The 16664-nt window shown below is 39.6% G+C and overlaps 1 protein-coding gene across 2 annotated transcripts in view; it reads right to left on the minus strand.

Moving 5' to 3' along the window:
* Positions 1 to 16664, minus strand: part of SMARCA2 (SWI/SNF related, matrix associated, actin dependent regulator of chromatin, subfamily a, member 2) — a 223346-nt gene that overhangs the window by 171606 nt on the left and 35076 nt on the right. For both annotated transcript variants that reach the window (XM_019517644.1, XM_019517646.1), the window contains 3 exons: positions 6670 to 6999; positions 5153 to 5254; positions 2380 to 2629 (listed from right to left, as the gene is read on the minus strand). In XM_019517644.1, coding sequence (XP_019373189.1) covers positions 2380 to 2629; positions 5153 to 5254; positions 6670 to 6999 — 682 coding nt within the window. The remainder of the gene's footprint in view (positions 1 to 2379; positions 2630 to 5152; positions 5255 to 6669; positions 7000 to 16664) is intronic.

Genomic DNA, 16664 nt, shown 5'->3' on the forward strand with positions numbered 1-16664 from the left:
TAACATCTCTCTACAATAAGGGCAACATGCCAAATTTTAACTTCTAATGCTGTCTGTCTGGACTGTAGATCTGCTAAAGTAATGACAAGACATTTTTTTAAAATGAGGAAAGTATTTTCCCATTCTATTCCTATTAAAAAATGGCTGAACCTTTTTTTTTTTGGCGCACACCTTCACAAAGATTTGACTTCAGTCAGCAATCAAGTCAAACAGGCAATTATTTCATAAAGCCATAAGTAACTATAACAGGCTTTCAGAATTTTAGAATGTATATCCTTCCTTATCTCTACCAGTCATTTCTGACTCCCATTTGGTAAAGAAAAGGCACATAAACATTTTATCCTACTATATCATTATTTACCAGCAGTAGAGCCTGATCTAATACTACCTACATCTTAGAATCATAGAAAATTAGGATTGGATCAGAAAAGCTCTTAAAATTGCCATTAAGATGTCCAGCTTTAGTTTGACTTTATTTATTTACATTTAAACAATAAAAAACCTAAAAGGCATTCTAGGTGACCCTGGTATAAAATTATTACTATGACAAAACAAAACCTCAGCAGCATTCAACAATAAAAAGGACTTAGTCAGCCACCCACCTACAAAAAAAAGCTCCTTTCCATCCTCTCATCATTCTGGGATACATACCCTCAAGCCTATCAAGCTTATGTCTTTTGTAGCTTGCTGGAAGATAATCAAATTCCGCCTAGTTCAAATCCAGTAGTTTTATAATGGATAAGATGCAGCTGTAGCCAAAGGTTGCGTAAGAACTTTATACAGTTAAGAGACAATCTCACTCCTTACACAGAACCAGTTTAGAACCGTGCTCCACATGTAACAACTGTGCAGAGCCAGCTCAATTAGCAGCCCCTTAGCAAGGACAAGGTAACAAAGAATTTAATCCAGCAAGGTACTTCAGCCTACACCTAACACAAAAGGTTGAGAGTTTTGATGGATAGAACCTAAATTCTGGACACCACATGCACTTACCAGCCTCCGCTCCTAAAATACTTCTACTAAACACTTCATATTATATAAGTTCATCCTAAACACCCTCCCTCAGGTATCAGTAAAGCATGAAGCAAATATCATTAGGCCCCATTTTCAGTGAGATGAACCTTACTTTTCCTTTAATTTCCCTAGGCCCTTATGCTTTCAGTACATAGCCATCATCATTCCAAATCAAATAAATGGACCATCAAAACTGTGTCCTGTCACTGACACTGACAGGTGCAAGATGCTTCAGACACAAGTCAAAACCTGTATAACAATCTTCCCAGTAAGAAAGTTTCTTCCTAACCCCAGACACTTAGTGGCTAGCAGATGTCCTCAGGTATGAAGGCTGATATCCCTTCCATGTTATTATGGATAGTTGGGTGTTCATCATTTTTCTGTCACACTACCTATATTTAAAAGCCTAAATATAGATTTAAGGGCCTCACTTTTAGTATCCTTTGTTTTAAACTCTTGGCATTAGCCTCCATAGTTCTCCTTTACTCCCTGGCAGTCCAGCAAATCCCCTTACCATTACACACACCTTTTGCTTGATTAGTTATTCCTTCTGTCCTGGTCCTCCTACTTTCCATTTAAATTTCACTTACCATAAGTTGTCTCTTTCGACTGGAACTGCTTGAGCTAAATGCCCATTTTTTGAAGAATTGTTTCTGGCCTCAAATCTATACCTTTTCAGTTAAGGTATACATGGGTAAACACTTCATAGTATAAAAAGTTCATCCCAGTCACCATCCAATAGGTATGGCTCTGAGCATATTCCAGAAACAAATACTACCCTCACTGTTTGCATGCATCAGTGCAAGCGCACACGATCACACGCATACGCGCACACAAACACATGGCTTCTAGCTCCTTTGTATGTTTATGATGCTGACTACTTTCTGAGAGTGATATACTTTGGCAAAATAGTCTCCATGATGATTCTAAGAATTTTAGATTATTATAACCTTTATCCTTCACTTCCATCTAACTAAAGCCCTGATCCAGCAAACTACTCAAGTACAGTACACCTTTAAAAATTTAAGCTGGACTTCAATCATACTGATGAAGTGAGCCCTCTGCTTATGAAAGCTTAAGCTATGCATCTCTAATTTAGTCTAAGATACAAATCTACTCTGCCTTCTGGCTTCAGTAGTACCAGTGTGTCCTGCTGGTTCAGAGTAGAGCTTCTTATTATCATCCTTCAGAGTTTTATGTCTCAATACAGTCCCAGACCTGAAGGGAGTGTTGATTTTAACTATGATCCCTATAGCAGACTGTCTGAGCTATAAAGTGCAAGAAAAAACAGCCCCCTTTAAAAACAAAGCAAAAATTACACCCAGGCACTTCCTTAGATCTTCAGTTTTGTGCAACCCTGTTTACCTATATTCACGCTCCTGAAGTATTTCAACAGGATCCAAGCCTTGTGGTTTCTGGATAGGACTGATACGGTTCTGTTTCTGCTGCAGCTGGACAATAGGCGAAGGCTGTCCAGGTGTTGGCTGTGGTACAGAAGGACCAGGCATGGCTGCAGAAGGCTGGGTGGCAGGAGGGGCAGGAGAGGGTCTTCCACTGGGAGGTGGTACAGCAAGCTTTTGCTGTGTACTAGGAACACTCATATCTGGGCCTTGGCCTGCAGAACAAGAAATGTGAAATACCAAACATAAATCTTTTCATGTTGATTTTTTGGTACACTGAAGTACATGACAATGCCTAAAGAAGAATCCTAAATGGACATTACAGAAAGTGGCTCAACGATAGTAACTACAACTAAAAATGTATTAGGCTTGCCAATTTTCAAATTTTATTTAGGTTGGTTTTTAACTAAATCTAGGGTCTGTCAAAGTTGGGAGACTTATTGCACTGGTTAGGTCAGGCATAACACCAAATTCTCGTCCTTTATGTGTGTGTTGTCTCCAAGTTGAATGCAAATACAAATCCAGAAGAATTTGGCAGCAGCATAAACCAGCTTGCTTTCAAAGCCCTGCTAGACAAATAGCTGGCTGTATTACTTTTATTAAAATTCTTAGCTTTATATACTTAAATACTTTAATATACTTATAATATTACATTTTTAAAATATATACTAATCCAGATGAAATACCAGGATTCTCAAGTACTTGATTCTTCTTTTAAACTAAGTCAGGTATATCAGTTAACATGAACATATCATCAATGATATGTAAGGAAGTGCTGCTTGTCCTGGCTCCCTATGAATGGCTGAGCAGTTACTGACTTGACAGAAATGTAAGAGAAACAGTCATTGAGAATGGACATCTGTAACAGAAATGCTGTCACTTGATTGCTTGGTAGTGGGGACAGAAGCATAATACCAGGAAGTACAACCCTGAGAATATCTGCAATCCTGTAATCAATTTACTTTAGGCCCAGGATCCTGAAATCTATCTGAAAAAGATGCCTGATCTTCAGAGATCACCATCTGTCAAACATATGTACTACACTCTGGCAAGGAACATGGAGCACGGGCCTTTGAAACCTATGCTTAATGACAACACAGTCCTGTGATTTCAGTGTAGAAAAATACTGCAGGATCCATTTTCAGGATTTCCAAATTTGACCCCTACTTAACCCTAGAAGGCTAAAAATATAAAAGAAAAACTTCACACTGCCGTACAAAATTAAACAAGGTCACCACAGACTTTAAACAAGTCAGTAGCTGGAAGAAACACAACAGGGACAGGCACAGTTCTCTCTTCCAAAGAAAGCAATAGAAATAGATACACAGTAAGCTTCTTACAATTCAAGGGGAAAGAAACGTCAAAGATATGACACACATACACACATTAATATACAACTTCCTATCATCTCCCCATATCAATTTGGCAAAGTTTCATGGTAGGAGTGTCTGAGATGGAAAACCCTCGCAAAAGTACTCTTGAGTTTACTACTTCTTGGATGCATCTCCACATGTGCTTTACTGCAGAATTGATGAATTAGCTCTGAAGTAAAGCTCCACAGTCTACACGTGGCAGTACTAGGGCACAGTAAATTAATTAATTCCGCCAAAATGCTGGGGACAGTACTATTCTATGGCAAAGTAATTAAATGCACTGAAACATGTGCAGACAGTAACAGGGGCTGGCTGAGGCATGAGAGTGTTGAAGTGCAGGGGCTGCCAGCCGCCAAGCTCTGCACTTTAGCACCCTCATGCTTCAGCCATCCGCTCCGCCGCCCAGCACCACCAACCGGAGCCTAGGGCTGCTCCACCCCTGCTCAAACTGCTGCTGTCCCAGGCACACATGCACATGCTGCACTCAGAAGCAGCTGACCCCAGCACAAACTGTACCAGAATTTATCACATCGCCTTAATGGCACATGTACCTGCACCCCCTAAGTAACTTTTTTCACCTTCTCACCTTACTAATACCCTCCTTTGAGCACTCCAACAAAAACTGATTAGACACTGGTATTGCACTTCATTCTACGAGAGCAACAAGTAAGATTGATTAATTATATTTCATGACAGGTGTTTCTTTTTATGATACTCAGTGACCATTTTGTCACTACTTCCCTCAAGATTTACTTCCATGTAAAATGCTCTGACATGATAAATACTTTTAAAAATATCAGGCATGTTTACCATATCCATGTTTGCATTTTAAAATACTTTTAATCTCTGAACAAGACTCCTTCAAAAACAAATATTCTTAAATTCTCCTAATGCAGCGCTTCTTTTACTCTATTTTTAAGTAGCCAAACAATTCTTAAATCAAGTCCCAAATGATCAGGATATAAAGTAGATTATTTGTGAAGAAAAAATGCTACCCTGTTCCTCATTGCTTGCACTATTCCTCAAAGACTAAAATGGACTTTAGAGTATTTAAAAAACTTCTGTTTACGGTAGCCAATTAAGCATGCTCAGAATGTAACTAACTGTTCATTAAGTTTTATGCTTGTCCCTCAGACAGCTTCTGTATTTCATTCTGATTATAAAAAGGTGCTACATGTTTAGGCTGCCTAATTTCACCTGACAAAGTCATTCACAGTAGGTGGGAGGACCCTCTTTGATACTATTTCTTCTTTATGCCTTCTTATTTCTCCATTCCCTTTCCTTCCTCCTGATCCCTAGCCCTATCCATAAAGTGTAGCCTTAACTGCATGTGCACCATGAAATTAATTTTGCAGTCTTCTCTACCTTCTGTCCAAGGTTTAGGGGTCATAGTAGCTGCATGGCCTGGCATTCCTGAAGCAGGTACTGGCCCAGCTGGAGGACCAGTTATTGGAGATGTCCCAAAACCTGTAATTTGAGAGAGGAAAGAAACTTATTAGACATTTTAATCCATTCAGAAAGCATTCTGCTTTCTAGTGCAACGGTCTAGGTCTATTTATGCAAATAACAATTGTATGCATTAAATATGGATTTAAGTGGATTCTACTGTGTGAATAAATGCAATGAAGTATATTTAAATAAAGTCTTCTATAAAGAGTGGAAGAGGAAGTCACGTGGACTGAAATAAAGGAACCAGCACAATTATTACAATTGTTATTGACAAGAAAAATAGGATCATTTTAACCCTTAACTTTTTACTGTAAACTAAAGTAACTTTGGACCAAACCTATTTGACTAGCATCCAAGACAGACAAGAACATATTCCATTAACAGACAGTTAATGGAAATCTTTTAACTCTTTAAAAATAAATTAGTATATTTTGTAATCTGTTCTCACTGCTTATTCCATGCCTAAAATCATAATCCTCTGTTTGGTAGAGGTTATGATGTTACCCATAGAGTTTTTCCTTCAGGTAAATAGCAAACAGCAGGAAGAGATTAACTTTTAAAAACTTTTAAAAACACAGATTAAGTTTTTATAGCTTCTAGTCACAAAACACACTGCGCAAAAAGAAATACATAAAGGATATTTAATACTGTCTCTAAATAATTTGGAAACTTTCCCCCACAAGGGATGAATCAGCAACCAAAAGAATGGAACCAAAAGAAATGAAGAGCCAAAAATAAATGCATGTCATTTCATTAAGGAGACTCCTATTATAACCAATTCACATCTACCTGGATGAAGGACACCTTTTTCAGGGAGAGAAAGTGGTGACATACCACTACTATACACATTTTTTGTATATGTGAATTAAACCCCACACCATAGTAGAAGAGTTTTAACACCTTGTTCAGAAAATGCAATGCAGGTACACTTAAAATAATACCATATAACAAATTTTAAAAAGCACGCTTTTGTCTCAAAACTGTTTACCTATTATGCTGGTTGTAACATCTATCTATCACTATGACACAAAAAAAAAAAGGAAAATATTTCTATTTTTCAGTTTACTTTATTCAGTTGACAGTGCTTTCCATATAGCTATTTCCTCTCTACAGTGAGATAGTTTCTCTTGGTTTTTCTGTCCGGTTTTCTGCCTATCAATAATAGACAGAAAAAAAAACAGAATAATAAAATGTGATTAGCACCACAAGCATAGCAGGGGCAGTACACAAGATTACTTTCATCTCATTTTTTTAAACTGGCTGTCATAGTGATTTTATGCAACTCATGCCAACTTGAAGGTGAACTTTATTCCTTATATGGGGCCCTACATTTGGTTCTCATTTACATGTGCACACCACCAATTCTTATAATCTTGCATGGGCATAATTTCAGGCAATATCTGACCAATAGTTTGCAGCCTGTGTTTACTTACCAGGGAGTCGGGTATAGTTTGCAGAAGCCTGTTGCTGTTGAATTCCAGGCAGAGTCCTCTTCCCTTGAACAGCAAGTTGAAGATTTTCTGGTAAAGGCTGACCTCTAGCTAACATCTTGTATGCTAGAATCTGAGCACGGAGCTGGTGCAGCTGGACAGGGCTGAAAGGTGAAGGACCTCTGTTGGGCTGGCTCATAACCTGTGGGTCTCCTGGTATCATAGGTCCTGGCTGACTCGGTGTCATCTGAGGTGGAGTAGGGCCACCTCCAGACATTGGACTGGACACATGCTCTGGTGCTCCCAAAGGAGATGGGTGAGGAGACATATAACCTGGAAATAATTGGAGGACAAATTTGGAGGACAGAAGTTGTTATCTTTATAAATACCCAAATGTATGCACATTTTCTCATAAATTACTCTAGCTGCAATATTTTTTGTCAAGATAAAAATGTGATCTCAAATTCTATAGGACAACAAGCAGGGCTGGGGACAGAGTAACAGTAGCCAACTACCCTTAGGTGGTACTTGCATCCGAGACAAGGCCTTCCTCATGTTGAACGGTGAAAAAAACATCAGATTTGAATAAATATGGTAGTTTGACTGTTTTGCAATGTATAGAGATTATACATATTAATTTTGATGTAGACACATCTCTCAAAAAAAAGCAATTATACATTCTTCCAGAATTTAGGTATTATCCATTCCTCCAGAATTTATGTATAAGAGTAGACAGGTATTAAAAATCACTCTTCAGAAATTGTAAACAATTGCTCCAACTTATGCTGATTAAAGGCTGATACTGGCCAAACAATACTCAGCACCTTTCACTATCTAGATGTTGGAGAATTTGAAGAGCCACTTTCAAGAAAAAAAATGTTCACTTTTGAAGAAGCTGCTAGAAATAGTCACACTGTAAAAAGATCTGGTAGATGAAGGTCTGAAGGGACAGAACTCGCATATCTTATTGCCCCTCTGCCTCTGGCAGCCTTTAAGTTTGACTTTTAATTGTTCCTTCCAAATACTATTTACTTGACCCTCACAGACTCCTGTATAGCAGGATAGCACTTCTAAGTCACAACTTCCATATATAAAAGAGAGACAGAAAGTTTAAGTGAAATGCCCAATATTACAATGTGTCAAAGCCAAAGCCCACTTTAGAAAACACATCCAACTCTCAAGGCTTCTCTCTTATACACTGTACCAAGGCAAGTCAAACAGGTCTAAAATTTTAAACTGTCCACTAGATTTAGATGTCCCCATCTCTGAGTACTCAGGTCAAAGCACAAAGATTTAATGGACACGTTATCAATCTTTTGCTTTAACTTCCGTCTAATTTTCCCCATCTTACCTACTTAATACCAGTATTGTGAAACATAAGAAACATTTATAAAAATACAATATAAAAGTTTAAATTACTAGAACTAGCCAACATAAAAAACTGAAGTCCTTTTTGTTCATCTCCATGTGCTACAACCAAGTTACAGGTCACAGATGTCAGGAGCTCATGTTCAGGTACCCACAAGGGTCTACAGCCCCATGCATAGCTTTATCCTGGGCTGATCTGGATGTACTGAGGGTCAATACAGTCAATCCCAGCCCCACATCATCCTCCTCAAAATAGCAAATTACATAGGAGACTTAGAAGTCTTCCTGATTTCAGTTTCTTTATTCTGCTTGTCCTACTGATGGCAACAGAGGGATACTTTGGACTTCCCTCAGCACATACTGATGCCAACTGTTTTTGAAGAAACTTGAGGTTTATGCTAAGTTTAAACATGGGAATATGGTAGAACTGCAAACTCATGAAAATCAGGGTCCAGAGATAAAGGCTGGAGGAGCACCAAGATTGTCATAAAGAGCACTTTATAGACACTTGAAATAGAAGAAGGAGAGGACTTGGGGTTTCCCAAAAAATGGAAAGGAGTTTCCCAAAAAGAAGGGCCCAGAAAAATGAGTTGTAGGTGGGAGAGAAACTGCAAGTATATTTAGAGGCGACAGACAGGCAGACTGAGTTAATAATGTTTTAACCAAAGAAAAAAAAAAGGTAAAGAAGAACTTGAAGAAAGGAGAAATTAAGCAGCATGAGGTTAGGACAGAAAGAAAAAAATACTGGCAAAAAGACAGTTGAATGTCAAAACCTGTACATAAATTCACTCAACCCCCCTGGTACAGATAAGCATGTGATAACTACACTGAAATTCCATTTATCATACATTTTTTTCACTAGCCCTTCTGACCACTAACACCTCCCTCTGAAAAGTGCTGTTCATTTAAAAAAATGCATGGCCTCAAATATCTTTCTCTGTATGTCATTTTACAAGCATACAACAATCAACTACTACAGCATGACAAAAGAAAGAAAACATAAAAGCCCAACCTCTTGTAATTAACATTACTTTTAAAGCTGCCTTCCAGAGAGAGGGTTTCTCCTCTCCCCTTCTAATGTATCCTCGTCTCACATATTTACTGACAGATTTTAGAAGTCCATTATCTTGCAAGCCATTGGCTATAAAAATCTATTAAATTAGGCAAAATAGGATGGCACAAACACCTATTTCTATCTTTTAGAAATAGACTTCCTTGAGGTTTGTAGAGATGTGTTACTTATAGTTTCTCTCCATCTCCTCTGAACTCTGCAATAGTAAGGAAGACTGGATTTACAAGACCAGGGATTAAAAGGAACTGTCAATAAATTGTTCAAAAAAACACTTCTAAAACAGTCCCAGACATACATCATTACTGTCTCAAAGGAAATCACCAATGCGACATTCCATAATATACAATATTTTCTTTGGAAAGGTCCCCATCTCAGGCCTGACTTACCCATGCCCTGTTTTGTTTCACCTGGAAAACCTGACAAGATGAGCAACATTAGGCAATGGGGCTGTAGGTCCACTAATGCCAGAGAAAGTTTTACATACTTATCAAGAGCCCTTACTGGTGAAAAGCAAATGGGACTAAAACAAATTAATGGGAATCTGAGGATCAAATACATCTTGGCAAAAGTAAGTCATCAACAAAGATTTCAACTGAATTTATGCCAGCAATGAATTTGGCCCATGCACCATGAAATACAGACTCACCTTGAAATACGGAAACATTTTTTAAGCTAGGAGAATGTCCCAACATAGATAATTTTATTTGAGAGAAACATATACATTTAAAACCTGTGCACATTTACTAATTATTAGGTAGCAATGGCCTAAAGTAGCTAGCTTAGTAACCTAAAATCAAAGACAGGGAGATGGTATCTGGTAATGAAGAGTTTAATACTGTGAGGATAGGTACCTATGTGTAATGTGGGTAAAAAAAAGAGGCTTTGAAAATTAAGTATTTCATCCAAGTCTAATTTTATACAAATTACTGTTTGCTCTTTAAAAGGAAACCTATTTAAAATATTTACTTTAAAAATAACAATAATTTACATAAATAAAAATACTGTGTAATAAAGAGCGCTCCTCAAATTTTCATGAGTTAGATGGAGAAACCATCATTTTGAGATCAATTCAATCATTCTAAATGTCACAGTATTATACTCCACTAATTACCTATGTTATTTTCAATCTCTGCTGTAGTGCAAGTGCTGATATTTATGTTTTTCCAAATATACTTATATCTAGATTCTATTGTGTTAAAAGTTCTTGCTTTTGATTGCCATTGCTTCGGCTTACCCAACACACGCAGACTGAATATTAACTGGAAGTGAAAACGCAAGAAAGCTTTGTTTTCTTTTTCCAATCTACAAATAAATGCCAGCTAGGAAATTATTATACCAACTGATTCTAAGATCTTGAAGAGCACAGGGCCATATTTTAAAGGACATTTAGTTGTTCTATGATGTAGGCAAGCACCTAGTAGGGTGTTCAAAAGTGCCCAAGCTCGTTAGACACCAACTTCAATTGATTTAATGGGAATTAAGTGCCTAGGCACTTTTGAAAATTCTATTCAATGCCTACTTACAGTCAACTCTAGTTAATTCTCATGTGAGATAATTTTCCATTGCTCCAATTCCCCACCAGCATCCCTTCACTGCTTCAAATATCACCTCATATCAATGTATCCTGATTACTGGCCACTACTGGATAATTTACCATAATTTACATTCCCCTTGGAGTGACAAATTATCCAGTTTACTGTATATCCTTCAGTAGCAAAATACTTTTGAGAATCTGTTAATTCATCAAGTATAGTTAAAACTTCCTTTGATTTATTAAACTGTTGGTATTAAAGATAAAGTAAGTACATTTAAGTTTGTTTTACTTTACAAGTTTGTTTGACTTTACAATTTTGAAATGCAGGGAGTCATTATATTTTCCATTGAATTCTGGTTTCCAGTTAATTTCCAGCTTGGCAAACTGGGATCAAAGTAACCATCTAAGTAAATAAAATGCAACACGACAAAAATGTAAAAATTAAGAATTGGAATAAATTATCTAAACTACATAAAAGTATGCAGTAAGTATGTACAAATATAGCATCGCTCTTTTGTACTTCTTAGTGCTAACCAGAGTTAACGTCAAAGGCTGTATTTTGTTGTGAACCTGCCTCTTGTTAGAAAAACACTTAGCAAGTATAAATGTAAAACAAGATTGAAATTGATTATTTAAATCAAGGTTTCCTACTTGCTGTGTTAAATCATGATTAATATCAGTGATTTAAGTCACTTTGATTTAAATCAATCCACTCTGCCTACATTAGATTAAACTTAGTAATACAAATGCAATAATGGACAGGAGAGAATTACTTTGAGGAAAGACTGGATGAACAGAATGCACAGAACTTGTCCAGATTGCAAGTAATGGAAATATATCCTGCTATTGGAAAGCTACCAACATCAAGCAAGGAAGGATTTTTTTTTCCATTGTGGACCAAGGATGTTTTGTTCCTCAGAAAGGTCCCTACTATTACTCTAGCACCTAGGCGACTCTACTAATTGTGGGCGATGGTTGGAACACAAGCATCCGATGGCCTATTTAGAAATCATTTACTTCCAGAAAAGGCTTATGGGCCACCTGCATTAGGACTCTACATTTCCAGCATCAGTGGAACTGTACTACTGGTAGATCACCAGCTGATTTTTATGAAAGATGTCAATGTAAAGAATGGTTGAAGGAAGGGGACACAGATTTAGCAACAATCAGATGAAATCTGAAATTAGTATTTATTTCACCCACCTATAGGAAGGAAGCAGTAGGTGTTTCACAGCGCACAGCCATAGAACATGTAATGCAGAATGCCTTGTCAAACTGAAGTAACAGGGACAATTTTCAAGTATACTATATCCCATCTGGAATGAGGCCAGAATACTTGTGCTAACGTAGCTCTTGTGAAACTGTCTGCTGAGCGAAATGGATGGAAGCTCCAAATGTCCGAGTCATTTAAAACTAGGACTGGAAAAAACAAATGGTAGGGCGATAATCTTGCACTGGCAGGCCTAACAGATCTTTTCCTATCTCTAAAAGGCATAAAAGAAACACAAAAAAGCACAGCTAATTTAAGAACAGTAGGGCTAGTGGATGTCAATATTATCTATGAAGTATGAGTAACTTAAGAGAACTATGTAAGTCAACCCAAATTTGGGTAGCTTTGTAACAAAATGTTCAGCAAATATGGTGCGATTAAAAATGTATAGAGAGATTAAGCCCAAGAATCTTAAAACCCTGCAATGCTTATGTTTCATTCAAGTTCTTTAATCAATTGTGAGCACCACACATGAAAGTCTCCTTAAAGTGGCCCAGGTTTCACTGACATATTACAACAATTTTGTTTATTGTATTCCAGCTCCCAGGCATAGATTTTTACTTTGTTTTGTCAGGTCCATTCTTATTTTTCTCTTATAAAATAAAAATCACACATTTAAATCCTTTACCTGTCTTCAGATTTCATCCTATTCCCCTTAAAAAAAATGTTTGATTCCCTACATAACCCTATTTAGCACTTCAACAACCTGCAGCAAAATTCAGTGTCTATATCAATGTCTATTGACATCTAATGCCCATATTAATACTTTGGTACGGTAAGTTAACGTAAGCAGAATGTTGTTGTTAATACAGTATAAATTTAGTTAAAGTTGTTTACATAATCTCACTAATCATGAAACAAGGGCAACATGTTTTCCATTCTTTATATTAACATGTTACATGTAAGAAAAACAAATCTACCAAGATTAAACAGAAGCATCAGCCAAACACAGTAAGTTGAAACCTTCAAGAGAAAATTGGTCACTGGAAATATTCAGGAAATAAAATGTTATCTCTTCTCAAATTTGATAGAGGGAGAGGAAATGGGAATTGTTGGAGGGAGAGATACCAATTCAAGAGGCTTTCCCCCCACACCAAATTAATGTCAGATTTCTGTAAAATCATCCTGTCGCAGTATGACTGCATTAAAAATGTGACAGTCTGTCTCAGCTAGTGAGAGAGATTCTTTCTGCATGACTAGAATTCCACTAAACCCAAGGAAAAGAAAAAAACAGAATCTAAATAATGAAGCTGCATAACTTATTTTAGTAATTATCTTTAGTCAAAAAAAAAAAAAAACCTGAAGAGCAAATGCCTTTGAGACAGCAGATAGACATTTATCAGCAGGATGACAAAGTAGCTTCAGATTTAGCTTTTTAGAACATTTTTTTGATTTGCTCATCAAAAGTAAGCCAAAAAAGTGGCAGTTCCCTTGTTCCCTACTGCAGTCTGCAAGAATCATTACTCCCACAATACTGTACAAGCTTGCCTGGGAAATAATCCTTACTGGCAAATAAGCAGTCTGGGCCTGATTTCAAGACTATGTACATGCAGCGGCATGCCTGTTGTTTCTGCAGTTGCACATTCAATGACCTATTATTTTTCTAGCTGCCCACCTGCATATGCAAACATCTGTTTTGCTCACACAATTTTGGCAACTGCGTACCACAATCAGGTAGAAAATTGCACATCAATTTCAGGGGGAGAAGTGGAAAGAATCAGACTACCCACCCTCATTCGAAATATTCTGCTCAGGAAACATCAACACAGATTTTTCTCTCTTAAAATACTATATTAATGGAAGTCTGAACATTACAACAAAGTCCAAAAGGAAATACAATGGCCTGTGCTCAATTTCAATTGTAAGTTTCTTGGGTAAGGATCATTCCCCATATCTGTCAGTGCTGGTACTCAACAGCTGCTCTAGTTGTTGGAAAAGGCAAACAATATTTTGTGCACTTATCTTCCATTTTTTCAGTCTCAGTCTGTGTTTACAGATTCACAGATATTAAAGCAAGAGGGGATCTTCTACATTCACCTTCACTTGACCTTGGGCATGAACACAAACCAAAAAACTTCACACAGTGATTTCTGGACCACGATTTTAACTTATTTTTGAGCTCCAGCATACACTAAACACACACACACACACACTTTTTTGATTTAGACTTCAGATGATAGAAAATCCACCATATCTCCACTTAAGCTGTTCCAATAGTTACTCATCTTCAGTGTTAACAAGACGTACCTTATGTGAACCTTTATATCAGGGGCAGGCAGTTATTTCAAGTGGAGGGCTGCTTAACAAGTTTTGGTGAGCTGTTGAGTACTGCAAGGGTAGCCCCGAACCTGGACAGGTGCCTTGCCTTCATTCACCATCTTGGGACTGGAAGTCCCGCCCCCTAACCCCTAATTTTTGCCACCAGAAGTCCCTCCCCTTGCCCCAGAAGTACTCCTTTTGGGAAGGGAGCTTGCCATCTCGGAACTGGAAAAAAAACAAATTATATACTAAAAATCAAATGTTGACAGTAAGTGCTGATTTGTGTGTATTTGTGTGGTGTATATAGAGCTGATTGTATAATGGCTCAAAATGAGGTCTTACTTTTGTATATTACCAGGAGGAGGGGTATGGAGTTTGTCGGGGGTGGGTGTGGGTGTGTGGATGTGGGTGAGTATGGGGGGTGCTTGTGGGGATGTGTGGGTGGGTATGGGTTTTGTAGGGTGTGTGGAGGGGGAGCATGGCTGGGGGTGTGGGAGTGGGGTGTGTGTGGGTGGGGTGGGTCCACATGTAGTGGGGTGTACGCACAAAGCAGTGAGCGGGACTCCACCCTGAAGTACATGGGTTTGTGGGGGGTCGGTGCGGGGGAGGTTTGCGGGGGAGGGTGTAGGTGGATGCAGTGTTTGTGGGGTGTGTGACTGTGTGTGCAGAAGGGTGTGATTGTGGGGTTTGCAGGGGAGGGTTTGAGGTTATGGTGGGGTGTGCATGGGAACCCCCCCCCCCCCCGTGTGCAAACCCTAAGCCATTCAGCACCCGTTCCTGCCCCACAACAGCCTGGAGCCCGCACACCCTGGGGTGCCTCCCCACCACTTCCAGCAGCGCGCAGCCCCAGCCCACCCTACGCCCACTCCGGACTGACCCCTGCCACAGTGGATCAGCAGGAACCTAAGCACAGCCCTAACCCAGCCTACCCTGCATTGCCATCCTGTTGCAGCATACAGTGGGGCTGGGGCAGCTCCACAGCAGGACTGCCTTTCTAAGCAGCCCAGGCAGTGGCAGCTCCTGCCTGCTGCTGCCGCTGGCCCCAGCCCTATGGTACCGGCGGGGATCCACGCTGCACAGCCGCAACCCCACATGCCTCACACCTGCTCCAGACTCACCTGTCCAGACTCAGCAGTGGTGTTGCAGGATAGAAACTGTTGCTCAGTGTGGGGGAGAAAAGCAGCCCCTCCCCCTTACCACCACTGGGCCATTCCTGCTGCAGCTGCTGGGAGCTTATGCCATGCCAGGCTGCCCTGTATCTACACCGCTGTCACCACTACAGAGCAAACAAAGGGCAGCCTGGCATGGCACAGGGTCCCAATAGCTTCAGCAAGAATGGCCCAGTGGTGGCAAGGGGGAAGGGCAGCTTCTCCCTCCCCGTGCAGAGCAACAGCTTCTGTCCTGTGCCACTGCTGCTGAGCCTGGACAGACGAGTCCAAAGCAGGTGCAAGGTCAGGACTGTGCAGCGCAGGTCCCCTCCGGGACCATAGGGCTGGGGCCAGCGGTGGCAGCAGCCAGAAGGAGCCGTCACTGCCTGGGCTGCCTAGAAAGGCAGTCCAGGTGCAGAAATGCCCCAGCCCCACTGTGTGTCCACGGGGTGGCAGGATGTGTCACAGCTGGACTGTGCCTGGGGCAGGCAGGAACAAGGATCCTGCTGCACGCCGGATAAAGACCCACATGCAGGCCATATTTTGACTCCCCCGCTTCATATGGTACATACAGATATCTTATCTGAATTGGTCTAGATTCAATACTTAAACATTCCATTTACTACTAAAATCAAGAGCTATCTCCCATGAGAAATCTCTTCCCCATGTAGGTACTTGTAAGCTTCTGATCACCTCTTAACTTTCTCTCAGATAGGCCTCATAATTAAGCATACATTTCCTTATTAAAAAGACACATAGTAAAGACCTCAAATGATTCCTGCACACCTTTTCTGAATCCTTTAGAATGTCTCAACATCCTTTTTTGAAGTGTGGACACCTAAATTGGACATGATATTACTGTAAAGGTCTCACTTCTGCATCTACAATACAACCTTTCTATTTTTACTTACCATTACTCTGCATATAGGTATCCTCTTATCTACAGCATCACACTTGGAGTTCACTTGCAACTAATGTTCCTATATAACTTCTAAGTCCTTTTAAGTGACACTGGGGGTATCTATACGTACGCTGTACTGTGGAGTTGACTCATTCACTCTGCAGTAACACACACTATCTACATAGGCAGCGCTACTAGGCCAGAGTAAACTAACTCTGCCATAGGATAGTACTACCTGACACAAATACTACCCCATAGTAGATTTATTTACTCCACTGTCATGCATGTGTAGATGCTTATCAGGGCTGGTAGGGCATGCAGGTGCTACAGTTTGAGGCTGCCTGTCATGTAGTCCCATACTGTAGCACCCTCATGCCCCAGACATAGCCTCTGCAACATGTTGAGCTGGGGTGGGGCAGCTCTAGGCTGGCAAGCTAAGCCCCCCC

Source organism: Gavialis gangeticus, unplaced genomic scaffold (assembly GCF_001723915.1).
Source record: "Gavialis gangeticus isolate Ggan-Ray unplaced genomic scaffold, GavGan_comp1, whole genome shotgun sequence".
Lineage (NCBI taxonomy): Eukaryota > Metazoa > Chordata > Crocodylia > Gavialidae > Gavialis > Gavialis gangeticus.